A 22,528-nucleotide genomic window follows, 5' to 3' on the forward strand; every position below is an offset into this window, starting at 1 on the left:
GTACAGGTCTTACAAAGGAGGACATTATCCCCAGAGAACAAACAGTTTGTGTTTCAGGCTGTAAACATGTTTATTTCTGCTGTACAGTTTTAACATGGGAGTCTATGGGGACTGACTCACTGCTGCCTCTGCTGGACGTCAGAGACACTGCAGTCTGTTCAATCGCCCTAAGGGGTGATGTTTGGGGAAAAAACGGATGATTTATTTCTCACGCTGTAAAAAATCCTGACCACTAATTTGGCAGAATTTTATCTGACAATTTTAAATATATTTGAGCACATTTCTTCCTCACTGATGGGCTATATGCGGAAAAAAAACACCTGCTGGTGAGAGTCCTCACAGCTGGAAGTTTAATGTTACTGAAGATTTATTTTTTTGATATATTTGAAAGTTTGGCTGTGGATTTCAGCGTGATGTAACTGATATATTTGACAGGTTTCTGACGTTTTCATATGAAATGATTGGTGGATTAATCTGCAGGTTAGTCCGTAATAACAAACATGTTAGTTTGGTTATAGGTGGAGCCTCTCACTCACACACACACACACACACACACACACACACACACACACACACAGTTAAATAAACCCGTCATTTAATTTGAAAAAATGAACCTTTTCCTTAAGATTTTATGAGGCTGAGATTGTAGTGGGCTTCACCTTGCACTGAGGGTGGTGCTAGTGTCGTCTGTGTTTAGTATTTCCGTATTTGTGCAGCACCTGGAGAGGCTCAGCTACTCCTTTACGTTCATTTTAAACCAACAAACGAGAAGAAGAGAGGCTAAGAGGATGCATGCGATCCCTAATGCGGTCCAGGTGGAGCAGACGTGCATCACCTGAGCCTTTGCAGCACATCTGGATCACCCCAGCAGCTCCGCGCTCACACCAGCTGAAAAAATCAGGTGGAGTCCGAGGATGTTTACCGCAGCCTGATGTGTGTGTGTGTGTGTGTGTGTGTGTGTCCTCACCCAGCATGGAGAAGATGAAGTCCTTGGCCGTGTGGATCTCCAGAGCCCGCTGGTCGTCGTACTCCCGCTGGTCGTGCTTGCTGAACTCCTGGATGAGCCGGTTAAGGTCCTCCATGCGGGCCGCCGACCTGAAGTCCAGCTCGGGCCCGCTGCCGTGCGGCAGCCTCCCGGCGGCCATGGTGGGGCTGTTCCCGAGGCTGCCCGACGAGCCAGCCCGGCCGGAGAGAGCAGGGGCCGCCATGGTTCCTCCGCGGTCACACGCTGGTTCTGCACTGCCCACGCTGCAGATGCTGCTCTGTCGCGGACCGAGCCGAACCGAGCCAAAGCGAGCCACTCCACAGTGAACACAAGCACCGGAAACCTACCCCGCTTCCGCCACTCAGCGCCTTCAAAATAAATGTCCCCTAATTATATTATATTATATTATTATATGCAACCTCTACTTCTACCACCTCTCCTGTGCACTGTCCCTTCCTCTGGATGGTTGACTCCCGGGTATCTAACTTCAATACTTCTCTTCACCTTTCCACCTTTCTCCTGCTCATTGCTTCTATTTACTTTCATTCTTCTTCTCTTCTACAGTCTCATCCACCTGCTCCATTCTCTCATCACATACTTTCTGTAGATCCACAAGGACACAGTTCATCACCTTCTGACCTTCTCTATACTTCTCCATCAACATTCTTAAAGTACACTGCTGCTCAGTGGTCGCCATTTCTCTTCTTCTCAACAACTCTTTCTCATATTTTCACATACCTTGTTCTTAAAAATCAGTACCAGAACACTTTTTCATTTTTCCTCTGACACCCTCCCACATTCCAAGATTCTGTTAGTCTGGTAAAAAAAAAAAACTCCCTCCCTCCTTGACATCGCCATACCTCAACAGGAATCAGTGAATTTGCATTATGTTGTTGTGTTATAAGAGATACCAATAAAATACTGCCTAAAGCTCTACTGCCACTATAAATTTGTAATCATTTTAATATTATTACATTATTAGAATATGATTATATTATTATTTCTTTATGTTATTGTTTCTCATTTGCATTTTTTGTGCTTCACTCTTTAAAAATAAATATCAAATTTCGTTGTATTGACTTTGGCAGCGTTTTACTTTGAAAGTCGCAGGCGGATGTTGTGCTTCGTGTTGAGGCTTTTATTTTGTTGATGCAGGTGTGTGCAGTATCCGCCTCTGTCCTGCGGGCGTCGCTGAAGGTGCCAGAGCTCTTTGGTGACCCGGAAATGAACAACTGCTCGGCGGCCGTTCGGCCGACCTGTCGGGGTCACCGGGCTCCAATATGGCGTGGAGGAGCTGCTCCGTCCTGCTCAGACTGACCGGAGATGAAGGCTTACGGAGCTCCGTGAGGGGTGGCAGGTCAGTCCCCACAGGCGCGGGCGAGCAGTCCCTCCCGGGTTACAAACAGACAGATCCTCGCATCCGGAGTTAGCTCCGTTAGCTTCAAGGACAGTTTAGAATCAACGGGCTGTTAGCAGGTTAACGCTAGCCGCTGCTAACAAAGTGGGGAGCTGCCTGAGTGTGTGTTTGTTTATCTAATTATCCGCTGTTTGTCCTATTTAAACAACCCAGTGTGCTTACATACATGCCCATTACATGCAGTTCTTCCGAAGCTATTTCAGGTCCTCCCTCCGGCTCAGTGCACAGGGACGCTGCGTCCGTCGGTGCCCTCAAACCCAGGGGTTAATCTGGTGTGGCCAGCTGACCTGTGCTGCTTTATGTGGCTTTATTTATAATCTATAAGCAGTCCACTCGGACTCTTCTAATGACCAATTACTAAATGGATTCAGTGACATAAAACCAGAAATTTGTGGTAAAAATGTTTTTGGGATCGTTGCTCAGTCTGAGTCCTGCTGGTAAAAGGAGACAGCAGCTAATCCTTAGATCATTAAAAGGCTGACAGGATGTTTATTCTGACACACAGATGGACACACTGCTGCGTTTACAGTCATGATAAAAAGAAGGTACACGCACTCTCAGCGGGAAGGTTTTGTCTAATCACAGTAAGATGAAATGAATCTGGTCCTTGGCAGAAGTCTGTACTGCGAAGCAGGAGTTCCTCTTTCCTGGGTAACTTCAGGGTTAAGCCTGGGTTTTCTGTACTAGGAAGATGGTTCACTTCTTACTGGGGTATATCACGATGGTGACTTGTGCTGTGAACATAACCTGCTCACCACCTACTGACCAATCAAATCTCTAGAAATTACCATCGCCTTTCCTGTGTGTGTGGATACTTTGTGGTTCCTTGAAGAGCATCAGTAATAAATACAGATTCTTTGATACAACTTTGTTCCTTTGGTTATTTATTAATGATTTTTTCATTTAATTATTTTTGCCTTTTGACAGGAAACAACATTTTTTGTTCAGTAAGCATTCGTATTTATAAATCAGCTCGTCGCTTTGTACTGTATATCAGTCGCAGGTAGACTAAGCCTGCATTTGGATTCTTTTGGCTGCTCTCAGACCATTAAAAACCATCAGTGCTGCATGGGCAAGAATACAAATTAAAACTTTCTTATGCAAATGTAAAGATAATTTTAATGAAATGGTTTTTTGTTCCTGCATTTAAACAGGCTAAACTTTATTATTCTCGCAGCTGTCTTCCAGTCTTACTGACGCACGCAGCGCTTTACACATTAAACTAGCACACAGTTTAATGTGTGTTATTATAGTTCACACTTCCTCTGTAAAATCAGCCGCTGGGACACTAGTCAGTGTGATTGGTCAAATGTTGCCAAATTGTGGGTTAACTTAGCGAGTTGATAACCAGCTTCATGTGATCGCCGGTGTTGGGGTTAGTGATGCCTGATGAATGAGTTGAACTGGCTTCGTATGTCTTAAATCGAGATGAATGCATTTAAAGGTGACACATTCCACCGTGTCCGCATCTCTTTCACAAAAATGAAGCCAAAATGAGGACGTCTGTGTGACAAACTCCATTGGCATGCAGCGCCTCCTTTGGCAGCGATGGTTTCTGTGTGACTTTAGCGTCTCACGTCACTGTGGAGGAATTTTGATCTCCTCTGTTCGCAGCGTTGTTTTAGCTCATTGATCTTTGCAACGTTCAAACCGGAGTGTCCCGAGGAGTTCCCGACAGATATTTGGGCTTAAAGTCTTCCTGTTGTTAAAAATCTGGTCATGGGATCGAGATTAAAAACAAGTATTTTCTGCTCTTCTCCAAAAGAGATTGCCCCTTGTGGCCTTTGAGAAGAATGCAGGTTCAGGTTCAGGTTGAGTTTCCTGTCTGTGGTCATAGCAGGAGGATGTTGGCGCTTCATTAAAGGGAACTTTTTTCTCACAGTTGTGATTCCTCGTCTGTCCACCAGGTGGCCTCAGAGCTTCCAGCAGAGATGCGGCTTCAGGAAAGCTGCACGGAAACCCGAGTCCAAGAAGGTGGAAGAGGAGTTAGGTCCCGCCCACAGTGAATCCTCTGAAGCTGCGGCCCAGCGCCGGACCCCGGCTCCGCACTGGGACCATCAAGCTCCGCCCAGTCCCCCACGCGCCTTCGGCCGGCTCGTCAGGCCGCTCGTCTTTACCATCGGGGTAGGTGATGTTGTTTTGGTGGCGGTGATGCCGCTGATGATGTCACGAACAGGTGTTGACTCCATGTCAGTTTACAGGCTGCTCCTTCGGCTCGGCGGCCATCTGGCAGTACGAGTCCCTCAAGTCTCGAGTGCAGAGCTACTTTGACGAGCTGCGAGCCGATTGGCTGGAGAAGGTGCGACCTCAGAAACGAGGAGACATCCGCAAAGAGGTGAGGGTTCGACATCATCACCTGTAACTGGGCTCCACCCACACTTTGATCCGAGCCCTAATTGGCTGTCTGTGTTTCAGATCAACCAATGGTGGAACAGCCTGAGTGAGGGCCAGAGGACGGTAACAGGTGAGTCACTGCCGCAGTGCTTACGAGCAAAGTGCTGAACTTTCACATGGGGGTTGCTGGTTTGAATTCCTTTTTTCCCAGGGATCATTGCTGCTAACGCCATCGTGTTCTGCTGCTGGAGAGTGCCGTCTCTGCAGCGCTTCATGATCAGATACTTCACCGCCAACCCGGCCTCCAGTGAGTCTCGCCGCCGCCACGATGCGTTCAGGGTCTCCGATTGAGCCTCTGTAACTGTGGCTGTTTGTTGTTGCCCCGCAGGGACTCTGTGCTCTCCCATGATTCTCTCCACCTTCAGTCACTTCTCATTCTTCCACATGGCGGCCAACATGTACGTCCTCTGGAGCTTCTCCACCAGTGCCGTCTCCATGCTGGGCCGAGAGCAGTTCATGGCCGTGTATCTGTCTGCAGGTGCTTTTCACTCTGGTATAATCTCTGAGATTATCTGTGTTTGTTTATGAGTGTGACGTTGATTTTATTTCTTCCGTTTTCAGGTGTTATTTCTACATTTGTCAGTTATGTGTGCAAGATGGCCACGGGGAGGTTCGGCCCGTCTCTCGGAGCGGTGAGTCACTGCTTCACAGGTCAAACTGTACCTCGGTCAGAGTCACGTCAGTTTTATGGTTTTATTTTAGAGAACGTGTAGATTTTAGGAGGTCAGTGAGTACACACTCGATGTGATTCTTTTGAGCGATTTCAGTTTTCTTTGGTGGACGTCTGTAAATGTTCTCTGTAAAGTTCCTGTTTCTGTTTTCAGTCTGGCGCCATCATGACCGTCCTCGCTGCTGTTTGTACCAAAATGCCTGAAGCCAAACTGGCCATCATTTTCCTCCCCATGTTCACCTTCACCGCTGGCAACGTAAGACCCCACCCACCCCTCTCCTCGCCCAGTCTACCTGGGGACAGAGATCTCTTTTTCATCTTCTGCATCAGCCCACCTGCAGCTTCCGCACATCTGCAAGCTGCTTTGCAACCCACCTGAGCTTCAGCTACTCCTGCTGGTTTTGACCTGACTGAGCTCGCCCTTTTTTCTGTGTCTGTCTGCAGGCTCTCAAGGCCATCGTTGCCATGGATACAGCAGGCCTGGTGCTTGGATGGAGGTTTTTCGACCATGCTGCTCATTTAGGAGGAGCCATGTTTGGAATGTAAGTTAGCAAGTTTTTTATTTTTAAAGGTTAATTTAAATTTTCTTTGTTAATTCATGGAAAAGTTTTTTTTTTTTTACTTTCTTACAGTAATTTTCTATATTAGATGGTGTGGGAAAAAAACAACTTTTCTGTCACTTAATTGTTGAACTTAATTATTTAATCACGTTGATTTATGGCTGCGGGCGACGTCTGTATCCATAGGAACAGCTGTAAAACGTGAAAATACAGTTAAAAGTACAAAATTACCGGCTTGCTTGACATTTTCCAGAGCCATCCAGTGGGCCGGACTGCAGTCTTTTCCTGGTCGATTCTGGTCCCTGGGACTTACGTTTGACATCTCTGGATTAGGTGGTTAATAAGTAGAAGCGGTTCTGTAACCAGAGAGAGACGAGTGTGAAGGCGAAGCTGTCGATTTCCTGTTTGTGTTCCCGAGTAAAGAAAAGAGCGAGACTGTAGACACGAGCTGTAGAAATGAGTTTCCGCTGTGAGGCTGAGGAGGTCAGCCTGGAGCTGCTGGGCCCTCCTCACTGATGGGAGCCCACTGAGGAGGTCCAGCGGGACCAGGACGCCTCCTCGGTGAGGTGTTTTGGGCGTTGAGATATTTGGAAAACTGATTGATTCTGTTTTGTGACGACGTTGCAGTGACGTGTTTTTGATCAGATTTGTTCCGTCTCCCCTCAGCTGGTACGTTCTGTTCGGCCACGAGTTGATCTGGAAGAACCGAGAACCTTTCGTCAAGCTTTGGCACGACTTCAGAACTCGAAGGGGACCGGGAGGAGGAGGAGGAGGCGGAGGGGACCGAGGAGGCGCCATTTAGGACGCCGAAATGCAGGGACTGATGGGAATAAAATGCTAACGTAACATGTAAAGATGTATAAAATGTACAGAGAGAATCACGGAGCCCGGGCACAGGCTGGAGTCGAACTAAAGACTCGTGTTTGTATTTATAAAACATGAACGATTCCATTGTTGTCTCCTCGCCTGCTTTTGTTCACAGTTTGATCAGAGACAAAGACAAATGGGTGACCGTGTGACAAACAGCCCAGAGAGATTCAGTCAGATGGATTTTTATGTCTCAATAATCTGTAAAAGACAAAAAGACAACTGAGGGAATCTTACAGAGCTCCACTTACTTCAGGTGAAACTTCAAACCCCATCAGGACGGCATGTCTGTGAAGCTAGAGTCTGCTGCTGCTGCAGAACGAACCGGACGACTGAACAAACACCGTGTTTGCCAAACAGGTTGAAGTCCACCAACAGACCAGACTGATGGTGTCAGAGCGCGATCTGAGAGGTCATCATGGAGAGCGTCATACGCCTGCGGCGATTGGCTCACAGCTTTAATAAAGCCTTGTGATGCTCGTGGGTTTAACTTTCTTAAAATAGACTCGATGATATTTGTGTTGTGGAAAAATAAACTGATCAAAACCTGATTTTCTGAGATTTATTGAAAGAAAGTTTAAAACAAAGGGACCAAAAACAATGCAGCACGAACAGGCTTCATACCAACATCGACAAATAAACAAAATAATAACAGCTCCTTCATAGCCATTGTCTAGATACAGTCTTTGTTCAGCTGCAGGGACCTGTTCCCACAGTCGTGTAGGCAGCGGCCTGATAATGAAGGCAGAGCTTCACGCTCATTCTTTGTTACAAACCAACAGCACGCAGAGAGGAGAGCAGCTGAAGCACACTCGCTCCAGAACTTGTGACAGATTATTTTGGTTTTTGAAATCGATGAACGAGACTCGGATATGAACACTGCACACCTCAAACTAAAGAAAAGACCGACCCTCGCTCAGAGACTCGCACTTTTTAATGTCTCTAATAAAATGCACTCATTCAAACCTTTAAACTGATTCATGAGCGTGGACATCTGTATGACCCTGGTGATGCTGAATGATCTGTGAGGGATTTAGAGCAGCACAGAGGTTCTCCTTATTTCATACAAACAGCATTCCCACATCCAGAGAATCGGAGTATTAAACTCCAGATCTGTCAGCAGCTGAAAACATTTGGAGCTTTTCAAACCAAACACTCGACAAAGGAGGCATGAGATGATCTGTGTGAACACTCTGGGCCTCCTGAGGGAACATTTGCTGTTAAAATCACTGCAGCTTGTTCGCCGTCGTATTGCTAAAATAAGGAAAAGATAAAAGATCACCTCCTGTTGGTCCTCTTCTATCTCAAAGCCTTACAGAGAGAAGAGCAGCTGCAGCAGATTAGGAAACATGCTGTTTTCAGTTTAATAAAAAGGCTCTGAAGGACTTTTAAACAACAAATTTCCTTTTTTTGGTATATTTTGTCCCACCTCTGCCTGGAAGCAGGGCTTTATTTTTGACGGCTGAAACCAGCTCATCACAAACAGGAGGAGGTGAAACTCTGGGATTCCTGAATGTCGATACTGATGTGTGTTTAGAGACGATTTGGCCTTTCCCAGAGTTCATCGACCCTGAGCAGCAGCAGACCTCAGAGGATCAGACCCGCGTCAAACCGCCGCGCTTCACATTGCAGACACAACCTGAGCAACGTCTGCAGAGACGCAAACCCAGGAGAAGACCTCGCCACAACCTCCAAACCTGTGCCGACGGTAAGAACCGATCCATCAGACTCCAGCCGTCAAACCTTTAGCTGCACTTTAGCGTTTAACAACTGGCTCAGGTGACATGTGCGTTTAGACTGTACGGGTGAAACAGAGCTTCACGTCTCTGTGGGAGATCCTATTTTTAAATGAAAACACTATAGTGTGGATGCACACTCTGCTGGGACGGATACGTCCTCTTTGTTCATCTCCATGAAATTAGTTTCTTGAACTCAAATGGCCTCTACAGTCACCAGATCTCAATCCAGCAGAGCACCTTTGGGTTGTGGGGGAATGTGAGATTCACATGGATGTAACATCTCAGAGGAATGTTTCCAGCACCTCGCTGAATCTGAGACACGAAGAACGAAAACAGTTCTGAAGGAAAAAGGTTGTCCAACCCGTACTAGCAAGGTGTACATAATAAAGTGGCCAACAAGTGTATATCACACAATGTCCCAACAGCGATACTTTTATTATAAGCACTGATGAAATCCTGTTACACGTGTTATGGAGTCACACTGAGATGAAAATCGTAGTTAACTTTGAGGTCAACTGCCAGCATTTGAGTTTGTGTTTTACAAACTGGTTCGAAACTTCCCACAGTGACCTCGTGTACCACGTCCACCAGCGGTGATTTGCTCTCCGTGCTGCAGACACAGCCCAGAGTAAACTTTGTAAACACAGAAGTCAAAGCTGCTCTTTGGACTTTGGTCCACGTAACTGACCCGAGTGCTGTTTTCCTGTGTTATGTTCTGTTAATGAAAATAGAAAAAAACACATATATCTTTAGTATCAGCTCAGAATATTATCTGAGTTCTTGAAAAGTATAAAATAATATGAAACATAACATTTAATACTACTTAGATTATAAGAAAGCTTAATTTCAGTCACTGATACATGGAAGTGTCAGATATCACTCGAGGGCGTCATCCTTTTTCTTCATGTTAGAGAATGTGTGTGAGAGTACCAAGTAAACCAAAAACATAGTGGACCGAGAACAGAGCCCTGAGGAACTCCACAAAATCACAACATGTTGATTGGTTTGTGAGCTGGATGTGGAGAAAGCAGCTCGTGCCTCCTGCTTCTTCAAAGTCATCTGTGTTTCCAGGTGTTCCAGGTGTTCCAGGTGTGTGTGGGGAAGCTGAGCAGAATGGCGGTGGGCCTGCAGATTGTGGGTCTGTTTCTGGGCGTGGTGTCCTGGTGTCTACAGTCCAGCTGTACCTCCAACCAGGTGTGGAAGATGAGGAGTCAGTCGGAGTCTGTCACCACCAGCCAGTGGCAGTTCGAGGGCCTGTGGATGAGCTGTGCTGCCACCTCGATGGGGTCCATCCAGTGCAGCAAGTTCAAGACAGTGCTGGGACTGTCGGGTGAGGACGGCTGCTTCATAGTCATCAGCAGCTATTATGGAGTTACGATGACGGCTCAATCGGAGCACAGGAAAAAGTCCACAGCAAGGACAGAATTATTTTTCATTAATTTATGAGATCATTAGTTTTGGGAAAAAACTCATTTCTTTTTCTGCCTGAGAGCTGAGACAGAAATAAGAGAGCTCAAATATCTTATTTATAGTGAGTTCTTATCTTTTGCTGCCCAAACAAAATAACAGCTTGTTCATGAACTTATGCAAACAGGCCCTTTAATGAGTCCCATGAGGACAATGTTGCTTAATGTTGTGGGACTAGATGATAGCTTGTTCCCACAAGATAAACTGGATTTATAAAAAGGGAAAAGACATCTGCAAAAACTGCCATGGTAAAGCTGTACGATCACAGTTTTGCATCACGAGGAACATGTTCATTTACCTGTAATGATGCTTTTGCAGCTCACCTGCAGACCTGCAGGGCTCTGATGATCCTGTCCCTGCTCTTCGGTCTGACCTCCATCATCGTCTCCGTGCTGGGACTCAAATGCACCAAACTCGGCAGAACGCCCGAGCAGGTCAAAGCCAAGATCATCCTGAGCGGAGGGATCCTCTTCATCCTGTCGGGTACGAGGCTTTGGGACTGGAGCAGAAAAAAACCTAAAACCTGTAAAAAAGCAGCATTTTCGTTTTGTTTCTCCTTCCAGGAGTTAAACCTGCACAAAGCTGGAAGCTGCAATTTCACTTTTTTCAAACTCTATTATGGCTGTCGTACAGGAAATGTCGACGTAGACAGAACGTGTAAATGATAATGACGTAGAGTCAGTGTTCGTGTTGTGATCAGATCTGCCGGCTTCACTGGGAGTGTTTCTTTGTCAAAGAAGAAATGGTGATATTTAGAGAACAGATATCGCTGCCTGTGCACATCAGTATTCAGGATGGAATAATCTTTATTCCTGATTTAACTGAAAACAAACATGTAAAAAATATTGAGATTAAAATGAGGCTCTTGCAAAGTTCTGGGATCTATAGAGACACTGGAAAGTGTGTAATGATCTTTTAACATTTGGCGCTGCGGTTCATGCAGCTGGAAACTGAATCCTGAGCTTCTGTGTTTTTCTTCAGGTCTCTTCACTCTGGTCGCCGTGTCCTGGTACGCTGCCAGAGTCATCAACGACTTCTACGACCCGCTCTACGGAGGAGTCCGGTGAGTCACACACACACACACACACACACACACACACACACACACACGTGTGTGTGTGTGTTGAGACCGTTGACATATCTTTGTGGGGACCAAAAATTGGAAGTTTATCATACTTGTGGGGACCAACAGCCGTTATGAGGACCAAAATCAAGGTCCACACAAGTTTGAAGACAGCCCTGGATTAGGCATCATGTCAATGTCCTCACTAAGATATGAAAACAAGTGTGTGTGTGTGAATGTGTATGTTCCTGCTGCTGAATCTTTGTTTGTGCTGCAGGTTCGAGCTGGGTACTGGTCTGTATCTGGGCTGGGCCGCCGCTGGTCTGGCCATACTGGGAGGATCTATGCTTTGCTGCTCCAGTAAGACTACTCCCTCCACCCCACCTGCTCGGTAAACATACACACCCATCATGGTCTCCTTATTTACTGCTCAGTAACCAATTCTAAGTTTGTTGCAGGCTGTAAACATGCTTATTTCTAAAGTAAAGTTGGTCATTTTAACATGGGAGTCTATGGGACTCCCTGCCGAAGCCTCTGGTGGACGTTAGAGGAACTGCAGGATTCATTGTACAGATGTTGCCACTTAGTTCTGAATCTATATTATCATAAAGATAATTGACAAAAAGAAAGAAAATGAAACACTGCAAAGAGTGTTCAGTAAGTGATGTTTTTATGCCGGGGTTTTGCATATTAGTGAAGCTTTTGTGCAGGTCAGAGCACTTCAAGTAACAGACGAGCTGACAATCACAAGTCTGATTATATAAAGTATATATAAAGTTTAAAAAGTTGGTGAGCAAATCTGTTTTATGTTCATCGCTGAGCTGTTGCTCCGCCCTCTAACGTCCATCTGATCCCCTGCAGGCAGTTTTCGTACTACTCCACCACCGGCCAAGGTCAGAGCATCTACAGAGCAGCTCCGGCCTCAGACGCCAGCGGCTCCAAGGCTTACGTCTGAACCGACCGACCTCCACCGTCCTTCGTTATGCTCGTGCTGTTTTCTGAAACATGGAATCACCTCAGAATCACACTGCAAATGAAACGTCTCCTGAATCGGTGTGGCCCTGCAGTACCAAGTATGTCCAAGAGAGGGCACCACAGGGAATCGTTCGCAGAACTTCGCAACAGATCAATTTATTTATTAGGTTTTGCTGTTTCAATTAAAACGCTTTGTGGTTCATTTACATTTTACTTTTATTAATCACATTTAGCTGTATGTTTGACTTAATTTCACACTTTTGCTTTTCTTTAGTTAACTTCAGTTTACCTTTTTTAGGATATTAAAGAGGGGAAAGGTTATCATCTAACCAGTCATGCTGACAGATCTTTGTGCATTTTCCAAATGTGACGTTGCAGAGAAAGAAACACGTGTTATGAAATGAAACTGAGAGAATAAAGATGTCTATTAATGCACACAAAGCTAGAGCTCAGAAATTTACTGACATATTCTGCCTTTAGATTCATGACATCACTGATGAACAAACATGTTAACGTTAAATAAAACGATCCATTAAAAGGTTTTAAGAAAACTTTATTTTTCCCTTATTAAGACTGTTAACATGTCGCAGGTGTGTTCAGGTGCGTGACTGCACTGCATTTAGGGTCTGTGCTGCTTTTGTGCATGCTGGCTCACGGGAGCGCTGATGAACACTACAAATCCAGCTCCAGCCCAGCATGCACAGGAGTAACAGCAGTTTATCCACCAGATCTCCAGTTTGGTTTGAAGAGCTGATCTCAAACTGCAGATGTTCCCTACTGGGATCTTTATGCTGATGTAAATTCTTAGCAGGTTGTGTCTTTATTTCAGGAAGCCGATACTCATCTTGGTATCAATGTCCACTTTCTCCAGTGACTGAAAAATAAATGAATACAATAATTTTTTAAATAAATTTGATTTGAAGAAAGTCCCTTCTTCTTCTTCTGTTTCTCAGACAGAAATAAATTCTGGTCCTAAGTCACGTGTGAGCTTTGAGAGGTGTTTGAACCACCACAGACAGTATATTTTATGTGTTTATTATTGTATTTGTGTGAATTAGAGCCCAGATTTTTGATCAGATGCAGCATTAAGCAGGTAAGAGTCTCACCTTTTTGAACTCGTCAAAGGAGATGGCATCATCTTTGTCGAGGTCGGCCTCCTGAATGGCTCGCTCAGCTATGCTCTGCAGCTGCTCCTTCGTCACCTGCAGCCCCAGCATCGCCCGCAGAACCTGAAGGACGCAGAACACAAGTATTAATAATTTCTTGATGCATTCTCAATCATCCAGGAAAGTAAATCTCCAAAAGTTGAATCTGTTCATCTGGACGTAGCGTTTTGTGGGAGAAACGTTTCATCACTCATCCAAGTGACTTCTTCAGTCTCAGCTGACTGCAGGTTTCCCCAAACCTTATAAACAGTACATTTGCATAATGACTGAAACCAGCCCACTGAAGGAACAATGGGCTGTGAGGTCAGTTCCTTCTGACCAGCTGACTCCAGGAAACCTGCAGTCAGCTGAGACTGAAGAAGTCAGTTGGATGAGTGATGAAACGTTTCTCCCACAAAACGCTACGTCCAGATGAACAGATTCAACTTTTGGAGAAGTATTAATAATGTACCAACGATGCTGATCGAAATCCTCTCTGAGACCCGTTTTTCTGCAGAACTAAAGAACATGCGAGCGGTGGACCTTTCTATGCAGATGACACACGATTATTTTTCTGATTCTAGAAAACTAAAACTAGCTTAACGCCACAGAGGATTTCTTCGAGAGCAAAAATGTTCACTGAGCACAAAAACACCTCAAATTTTTCCATTTGTATTTAAACCATGGTGTAATGGTTAATGCATTCACCTCACATACAAAACCCCCCCCAGCTCAATTACAGGAGCAGGGCCAAGCTACTGTTTTCCTCTAGAGCCAGTCCCAAATCCACACGTGGATCCATCTGCTGTGGGAAGCACTTTGGAAAGTACCTGCTACTTCTTCTTCTTCAAACAAATTTTCTAAAATGATAATCACCCCAGTGGTCAAGCTTTATACTGTAGGAGGGGCTCGATAATGTTTTCTTTCAGTTAAATAAAAATACTTATGTAAGTTGCCTTCATTCTGCAGCCATGCAAAAACCATTGATTTTAGTCAAATGGGAGTATGGGCTCCTGCGTCCTCGTTGAAGGTGTGTAATTTGTGCCAAACAATGAAGTCCTGACTGAGACCCCCACCCACCAAAGACGGACTGCACAGGAGAGTCTCTGTGCATGGGAAGGAACTATGAACTTGTCAGCGATGAGGAGAAGAAATTAAAACTGTCAAAGTGTAACAAATAAGTGGATACAGACCTGAAGAAGCTCCTCTCTGGAAATCTTCCCATCTCGGTCCAGATCATACAGCTGAAAGGCAACTGAGCAGCTCCTACATTATTTTCTTTATTCGAAGCAAAAATAAAATAAAAGACAAAACTAAGTGACCCGCACTCACATTTGAGCTTCCTGGTCCTGCTGTTGGGGAGCTCTTGCTGTGTTCCTTCTTTGTTTCGGTTTCTGTCAGTTGGACGGAAATGAGCCAGAATCCGGACAAAGGAGGAAAAGTCCACAGTATCCTGTCTGGAGAGAAAGACGTGCTGAAGAGAAATACTTCCTGTTTACCGTTCGCAGTGTCAACACACCTGACCAGTGGCTGTCAAACAGTACTGCAGTCAAGTCTAGACCTCTGCAACTCAAATTAGTTTACGTAAAAGTCCTTAGAATAAAACGTAGGCCATGCTCTGTCATTACAGAAACAAGTGATTCCTCTGATAACAGCAGGCTGCCGTACCCCGAAGAGAAAAAGGCATCTATGATTCTGCCTCCGATGGGGTTCATGGCCAAACCTCCAACTGCTTCAAAATCGTTAGGGCTGCGACACAGAAGGAGACAGACAGTCAGAGGCTTTGGGACACTGACGTCCATCAGAGTCTCACAGGGTTTGTTTTAAATCCTTATATTTTTATAAAGAAATGACATCAATACATGACCTGTTTGTTTTTCAGGAAACGTTTTACTTTCAGCCTGCATGATGTTTAAGAGTGGTCATATTAAAGCAAATAGTTTTCAGTTTTCAGTTTTATTTGTCATATGCAAGTTAGCACAGGGTCAACATCGCAATGAAATGTGTTTGACGAGCAGCGGTCTCTCAGCAGCATGATACAGTAGGAAAAAATATAATAAAATATAATATAATAAAATAAAATAACAAATAGAAAAATAGTAAAGAACAAAATATTAGAGAGACATGGTAAAAGAGAAAAGATGACTAAATATATATGTATCTATAAATATAAATATATGTACACTAGTGATTAAATAAGAAAATCTTGAAAAGAAATATGACGGGAGGGCAGATGGGATATTGCACAGGAATGAGCAGCAGAAAATTACAGTATTGCACTTTTAAATATAAATATCAATAACAATAAAGTGAAGTGACCAGTGCAGATTAAACAGAGTACTTGTGAAGCTGCAGGGTAGCTTCTGAGTGCTGTGTTGTGTGTGTTTAAGTGTTGTGGTTGATGTGTCGTATGGCTTGGTGGTAAAAACTGTTTTTAAGTCTTGTAGTCCGAGCAGACAGACTCCTGTAACGTCTGCCAGATGGTAACAAGGAGAACAGCTGATGTGCTGGGTGGCTGTGGTCCTTGATGATGCTGTGTGCTTTACGGAGGCATCGCTGGTGATAAATGTCCTGAATGGCAGGAAGCCTCGTGCCAGTGATGTGCTCTGCTGCCTTCACCACCCTCTGTAGTGATTTACGGCTGCTGGCAGAGCAGCTTCCGTACCAAACTGTGATGCAGCTCGTCAGCAAGCTCTCGATTGCACACCTGTAGAAATTTGAGATGATGCTGGCGTTCATGCCAAACCTCCTCAGCCTCCTCAGGAAGTAAAGCCGCTGGCGAGCTTTCCTGATAGCAGTGTCTGTGTGAAGGGTCCAGGAGAAGTCCTCAGTGATGTTGACTCCAAGGAACTTGAAGCTGCTGACCCTTTCGACCTTGACACTGTTGATGTGGATGGGCTGGTGTTCCCTGACTGGTCGTTTCGGTAGTCCACTATCATTTCTCTAGTTTTGCTGATGTTGAGAGTCAGGTTATTTTCCAGGCACCACTCGTACAGTGCCATCACCTCCTCTCTATAGGCCGTCTCATCATTACCTGTGATGAGGCCTATGATGGTTGTGTCATCAGCAAACTTGATGATGATGTTGGACTCATGTTTAGCAACACAGTCGTGTGTGAACAGGGAATATAGGAGGGGCTAAGCACACAACCCTGTGGCGTACCTGTGTTAAGGATGAGTGATGAGGAAGTGTGCTTACCAACTCTCACCACCTGGGGCCTGTTTGTGAGGAAGTTTAGAATCCATCTGCAGATCGGTGTTCCCAGCCCAAGGTCGACGAGCCGTGGCAAGTTTTGAGGGGATGATGGTGTTAAATGCCGAGCTGTAGTCGATGAAGAGCATTCTTGCATATGTATTCCCTTTCTCCAGGTGAGTGAGGGTGGTGTGTGTTGCCAGGGCGATGGCATCCTCTGTGGCTCTGTTTGTCCGATAGGCAAACTGAAGAGGGTCCAGTGTGTCAGGGAGGGAGGAGCAGATGTGACCTTTGACCAGCCGCTCCAGGCACTTCATGATGACGGATGTCAGTGCAACAGGACGGTAGTCATTCAGACAGGAGACCACTGATTTTTGGGAACGGGAATGATGGTGGATGCTTTGAGGGACGTGGGGACCACTGACTGCCTCAGGAGAGGTTGAAGATGTTGGTGAACACCTCTGCCAGCTCGTCTGCACACACTCTGAGTAGCCGGCCTGGGATGCCGTCCGGTCCTGGAGCTTTGTGAGGATTGACCTTTTAAAGGTCCATCTCACAGCTTCTGTTTTCAGAGTTAAAGTTGCAGCCTCACTGTCCTCCCGAGGGTAGAGGATCTGCTCTCTGTTGTCTGCATCAAAACGAGCATAGAAGTTGTTAAGCTCGTCTGCGAGAGATGCAGTGGGCTGGACACTGACTGTGTTGGCCTTCTTGTAGTCAGTGATGCAGCGCAGTCCATTCCACAGTCGCCTGGTGTCAAAGCTGTGGTAGCTGGACTCCATTTTGTCCCTGTAGTCCTTTCTGGCCTTTTTTATGGACTTACGGAGGTCATACCTGGCTGCTTTATATGCATCAGCATCCCCGGAGTTAAAGGCAGAGGTCCGCACTTTTAGCTTGGCGCGAACGTCTTTATTTACCCAGGGTTTCTGATTTGGGTATATGCGGACAGTGGTTTTGTGATGATATCATCCATGCACTTTCCAATATATCCAATGACAGAGTCTGTGAGTTCATTGATGTTGCCATCAGCTGCATCCACAAATATCTGCCAGTCAGTTGTCTCAAAGCAGTCCTGCAGGACCTCCTCAGCCTCACTGTCCCATTTGTAAATAACCCTGGAAGCTGGTTTTTCCTGTTTTAGTCTTTGTCTGTATGCAGGCAGCAGCAGAATGGAACAATGGTCTGCCTTACCAAAAGCTGGGCGGGGAGGGGTTTGTAGCACTCTTTGAATGGAGTGTAACAATGGTCCAGTGTTTGATCACCTCTTGTGGGGAAGGAGATGTGCTGATAGTATTTGGGGAAAACCTTCTTCATGTTGGCTCTGTTGAAGTCTCCCAGCACAATAAAGGCAGCTTCTGGATTTTTGTTCTCAAGTCCAGTGATGATGTCATACAGTTCGTCCATAGCCGTAGCTTTATCAGCGTGTGGTGGAATGTAAACAGCTGAGAGGAGAACTGAGCTGAACTCCCTCGGGAGGTAAAAAGGCCTGACTTTAATGGTCAGCAGCTCGAGGCTCTGAGAGCAGTAAGTTTTTAAGATACACACATCGTTACACATAGTTACACATAGTTACACATAGTTAACTCAAACTAGACTAAAGATCAAAACTAGATGTGAAAAAACATTTTAAACTAGACTTAAACAAACTACCTGAAAGGATTTCATGAACTTAGAAAATAAACTACAGATAGAGAAAAAGTTTTAGACTTTGATTAAATGTTATCACTGCTTGTCTGAATGTCCTCAGGACAAAAGGTTATATAGTTTTATCATTTCTGGACTGATTTTCCTAAATCGTGCCTCTCACGTACGCCCTCATTACATTAGGAATTAAAAAGACTAAAACTAACATTAATAACACTAAAAGTAAACATTTTGAAACAATGAAATCTAAACTGAAAGAATAAAACCTGTTCTGGAAACTACCTGAAGCTAAACAAAAAAGCTGAAATGAAATAAAAGTATAACTGTCTGTCTTCATCAGTGATGATCCCAAACCTCAGCCAAAACACAGGGTTGGGCTTCGGGCTTTGGAGCCAGCAGCAATAACTTAGACATTAAAGAGTTACCTGACACAGTCACAACAGTGACTCTAGGAAACCTGAATTCATCCTGTTGACACTTTGTGTGACCGCTGATGTTTGGACACATCAGGGAAAGAGATCCTGAAGATGAAGGTGCTGAACTTGTTTCGATCGAGTCCTCCAACTTCCTGTTTCTCAGAGTGATCTGATGAAGTTTGTCTGGTCTTTGACCAGGTCACACAGCGTTTCAGCAGGTGTGTTGTCTAGAAGCATCTTTGGGAACTTTGCAAAGTTTTTTTGTTTTGTTTTGTTTTAAGTTAAGTGTTTAAAGTATCTTGAATAACTGTTTCTTCACGTTTCTTCACCTTCACGTTTTCCCATAATTGTGAGACTGAGAGGAGCGCTGCTACAGGAGTATTACATATTTCTGTTCTGATGCAGATGGATAAAACAAAATAAACTCATCTTCAGGCTTATTTCGTTCTGGGATGTTGTTTGGGGAAACAAACAAACTCTCCAAAAAACATAATAATTGTTATTAGGATGGATGATGATTATGAGCAGTGCATCCACAGACCTGAGGTATCCTCTGTTGTCTCTGTCCAGACACTCAAACCTGTCGTACAGACGGAGGAGATGAGCAGACGAGACTGAAACAGACAAGATTTGTTCTTTAGACAGATTAAACATTAGCAGCTCAGTCGGTCTTTGTAAATACTAGCTGAGGGAAGAAGTATGACTGTCTTCAACAGTAACTTGTATGGAGATACTTCAAATATACCAGAGGTTCGTTTGCAGTATCCAGGGTATGCATATATTATATATATAATATAATCGCTCAAATGGGTCGAACAGGTTTGAGCAGAAATCCTGTGACATCAAAATTAATGGAGAAGAAATTCAAATAAAGGAAACCAAAAAGAAAAGATCAAAAACTAATAGTTTATGGTCCCAAAGTAAAAGAAATAATAATTATATATAATTATATTTCTTATTATGAAAAACTGTTTCATCTGGGCTTAATCAGCCATTGAGGATAACATAGCACAGTTGTGTTTATCTGCCCGGCCGCATCCACAGTGTCCTTATCAGCGAGGACAGTTAGGGTGTTGCCACAGAAACGCAGACAAACAGCCGATGATGAGTTCACACACGGGAAACAGCAACAACTCACACCTGTCACCTTTACAGTCTTAAATGAAAGCTGAATGTGAAGCTGAGTCCTCACTGTTTGAATGAGTCACATGTGTCTCCACAATGTCAGAAATACAAGTACACACACACACACACACACACACACACACACACACACACACACACACACACACACACACACACACAGAGAGAACAGGAGAGACATGCACGACATTTAAGTGTGTAATATATGTATGAGGTGTGTGGTACACAAGCTCACACATTTAACATTACAGTAAATATTGGTCTGAATTCTGCTGACTTAAATTCAGCACTGTAGAGAGATCTTAAACTGGGCAGGTGAAAAAGCTCAGAGTCGTAACACCGCTGAGCTTTCAATGAAGCTGCAGATGTTACGATCAGCACCTTTAGAGCCCCTGAGACGATTTTCTGCTTAAATTTATGGTTAAAAGAAGGAAAATGTTTCACATCCTGAAGTTTACATTCTGCGGACTCGTTGTTAGGGGTACACCTCGCTGGTACTTCTTTGCATTCAGAACTGCTTTAATTCTTCATAGTTCAGATTAATAGACTGTGGTCATGGAGGAATGGACGTGGACAGCGACAGGACTCAGGTACGCGGGCGTCAGTGTTCGAGGAACTGACAGCTGGCACATCTGGAAAGGCTCCATCAGTGCTAAAAGGTATAAACAGGTTGGAGGGCAACATCTGCTCCATGCAGATGTTTCTCATGAAGGCCTTTGTGTTTGAGCAGGACGACGCTGAACAACAGACTGCATCTATTCCAGCCTCATGGCTTCAGAGGAGCAGAGTCCGGCCACTGAACCGCCCGCCTGCAGTCCAGACCTCTGACCAGCTGACAACATCTGGAGCATCATGAAAGCAACATGAGGACGAAGCAGAGCCAGGACTGCTGAGCAGCTGGAATCCTCCATCAGACCATCACAGACTGATGTTACAGAGCAAACATGGACCTGTCCTACTTTTACAGACGTGTCGCTGCCATCATTGCCATCATCATCATGTTCTGTTATGAATAAAATCTGAATTTCTTTGGACATCAAACTATTTTTGAGCTGTGCTTGTAATTACAGGTTGATCACAGCTGGTCAGCTGTGTTTAATATCTCAGCTGCCTGTCAACGAGTGGCTGTACATACATGTTGTGAAAAGTCCTCATACAAAACCTGAGATATTAAAGACTTTTCACTGCTGTAAACTTTATCCCAGGCTCGTCAGTTCTCTCCTCTCTAGTTTTCCTCAAACTTGCTTCAGATGTTTCAAAGGAGGAAACACTCACATCCAGTTTGGTCCATGAGCTCCTGGGCGTTGGGGATTTTGTTCCTGCTGGAGCTGCTGGAGCCCATCCCGCTGCTGGTGTCGCTGCGTAAACCGAAATTTCAGCTGCTGCAATTCAAGCTCGATGACTTTATCTCTGTACGCTCTCTGCTCTGACCGAGGCGTATGCTCGCTCCCACTGCTAACATACAGACCAGCCTATCACCGCTCGCCAAGAACCACGCTCTGACCAATGGGAGGTCCATAAACATATCCACCGTACGTCTGTGCTGTGAGAGATAACTGCTGCAGGAGATCAAGAGCAAATTTAGTTTGAACGATTGAGGATTATTTCAAAGATATGTGACGGCTTTAAAATGACCCACGCCTCCCCTCCTGCAGCCGCACAGACGTCCTCCCCCTGGAGTCCAGTTCCACAAAGACAGCAGTGCTTTTCAAACACTAAAGGGCCCACCGACATGTCACAGGACACCAGCACAGTGGATTTTATATCAAATCACCAACATGTGATTGAAAAGAAGACTCTTAGTTTTAATTCATGGGGTTTAACCAAAGTACTGCATTAAGTGTTTATGAATATACACAGTCAGAGGCTCAAAAGCTACTGACAAACAGTTTCATGGCTCTAACTGTTTGTGTCTGTTGTTTCACACAATCCAACAAACAGTGTTTCTGCTTTAAACCCTGAACTCTGTTTGAGTAAGCCAGTCGTCTCCCAGAGGGGATGTTTGGTTTACAAGTATTTCCTGAAGGGGGGGCAGTTGCATACAAAGCACTGATATGTACAGCAAGAAGAAACAGTTATCTCACAGGGTTTTGTTTGGCTGTCACAAAAACATAATCTGGGAACCACCTCCAGACCTCGTAAAGACTTCTGTCCTCACCAGGACCCTGAAAAAAATGGGTACAAATGGTGTCGAGTAACCGCTGCTGCTCAGATGTGCATACAGTTGCAGATAATGTTGGTGTCATTTTTGTGTCATGGAATCAAATGTAAGCAAGTCTGCAAAGTGTGATGGAGACAAAGACTCTGCTCTGTGAGGCTGAGGCTGCAGGAAGGAGTCAGTCTGGTCCTACACACCGCTCCAAGCTAACTCTGTGAAAGCTTCTTCACAGCTTTTAGGGAAACGGGCTGCTCTGAACTTCAAACCGAATGAACACGTCGGTCCATTAATGAACACTAGATGGAGCAGTTTCCACATATATGTGCACAGCAAGAGCGCGCTCACATCCACCGAGTGGCTGGACTTTGTGCTCATGCAGGTCATCAGTCTGCAGATTCAGGTTTCTTCAGAGTGCATGCTGAGACTGTGTGAGAAGGAGTATTAGATACATCTTATGACACCTTGTAATGTAACTGTAATCAGATTTGATTTCAGGTTATATGTGTAAACTGTATTTAGAATTCTAACTGTACATATTTAATCTTTTTTTCACTGTTTCTTTTCCAAAATGACACAAAACTCAAAGAAAAGTGTCTGAAAGTCGAAACAGAACTTTAAAAAAAATTGTGCTGCTGCAGACGCCCCATCATGACCTCACCTGACCTCACCTGACCCTGTGCATCTCCCCTGAGTGAA

The 22,528-nt window shown here is 44.8% G+C and overlaps 4 protein-coding genes and 1 long non-coding RNA gene across 7 annotated transcripts in view; 3 read left to right on the plus strand and 2 right to left on the minus strand.

Moving 5' to 3' along the window:
• LOC116329767 (protein MB21D2) overlaps positions 1–1,365 on the minus strand; it is an 11,416-nt gene extending 10,051 nt beyond the window's left edge. Inside the window, exon 1 of the mRNA XM_031751847.2 lies at positions 968–1,365. Coding sequence (XP_031607707.1) covers positions 968–1,208 — 241 coding nt within the window. The 5' untranslated portion in view covers positions 1,209–1,365. The remainder of the gene's footprint in view (positions 1–967) is intronic.
• Positions 1,366–2,163: 798 nt separating this feature from the next.
• Positions 2,164–6,977, plus strand: LOC116329780 (presenilins-associated rhomboid-like protein, mitochondrial). 2 transcript variants are annotated; one of them, XR_004200200.2, is made up of 11 exons: positions 2,164–2,342; positions 4,310–4,526; positions 4,597–4,737; positions 4,818–4,866; positions 4,948–5,043; positions 5,125–5,274; positions 5,358–5,428; positions 5,621–5,722; positions 5,911–6,008; positions 6,280–6,587; positions 6,693–6,805. XR_004200200.2 is itself a non-coding variant. In XM_031751864.2 (10 exons), exons 1-10 carry the CDS (start codon positions 2,266–2,268, stop codon positions 6,826–6,828), a joined length of 1,137 nt encoding a protein of 378 aa, XP_031607724.1. In that variant the 5' UTR covers positions 2,166–2,265; the 3' UTR covers positions 6,829–6,977. The 2 variants fall into 2 exon arrangements, 1 of the variants encoding a protein (XP_031607724.1); XM_031751864.2 differs by lacking the exon at positions 6,280–6,587 and having other exon boundaries at positions 2,166–2,342; positions 6,693–6,977.
• A 607-nt stretch (positions 6,978–7,584) lies between these two features.
• On the plus strand, positions 7,585–12,678 carry LOC116329759 (claudin-1). The gene is made up of 6 exons (XM_031751832.2): positions 7,585–8,601; positions 9,704–9,962; positions 10,418–10,582; positions 11,081–11,162; positions 11,440–11,553; positions 12,024–12,678. The coding sequence occupies exons 2-6, from the start codon at positions 9,746–9,748 to the stop codon at positions 12,115–12,117; spliced, it is 672 nt and encodes a 223-aa protein (XP_031607692.1). The 5' UTR covers positions 7,585–8,601; positions 9,704–9,745; the 3' UTR covers positions 12,118–12,678.
• On the minus strand, positions 12,670–21,112 carry chp2 (calcineurin-like EF-hand protein 2). Of its 2 annotated transcripts, XM_031751833.2 has the most exons (7): positions 20,950–21,106; positions 19,073–19,145; positions 14,951–15,031; positions 14,615–14,739; positions 14,476–14,537; positions 13,244–13,366; positions 12,670–13,011 (listed from the first exon to the last, which is right to left on the minus strand). In XM_031751833.2, exons 1-7 carry the CDS (start codon positions 21,014–21,016, stop codon positions 12,958–12,960), a joined length of 585 nt encoding a protein of 194 aa, XP_031607693.1. In that variant the 5' UTR covers positions 21,017–21,106; the 3' UTR covers positions 12,670–12,957. The 2 variants fall into 2 exon arrangements, with proteins under 2 accessions (XP_031607693.1, XP_039453890.1); XM_039597956.1 differs by lacking the exon at positions 14,476–14,537 and having other exon boundaries at positions 14,615–14,735; positions 20,950–21,112.
• LOC120432780 lies at positions 15,039–20,708 on the plus strand. Its single transcript, XR_005608097.1, has 2 exons — positions 15,039–15,098; positions 20,405–20,708. It is a non-coding gene; the product is annotated as an uncharacterized LOC120432780 (long non-coding RNA).
• Positions 21,113–22,528: the final 1,416 nt, after the last annotated feature.

Source organism: Oreochromis aureus, linkage group 14 (assembly GCF_013358895.1).
Source record: "Oreochromis aureus strain Israel breed Guangdong linkage group 14, ZZ_aureus, whole genome shotgun sequence".
NCBI lineage: Eukaryota > Metazoa > Chordata > Actinopteri > Cichliformes > Cichlidae > Oreochromis > Oreochromis aureus.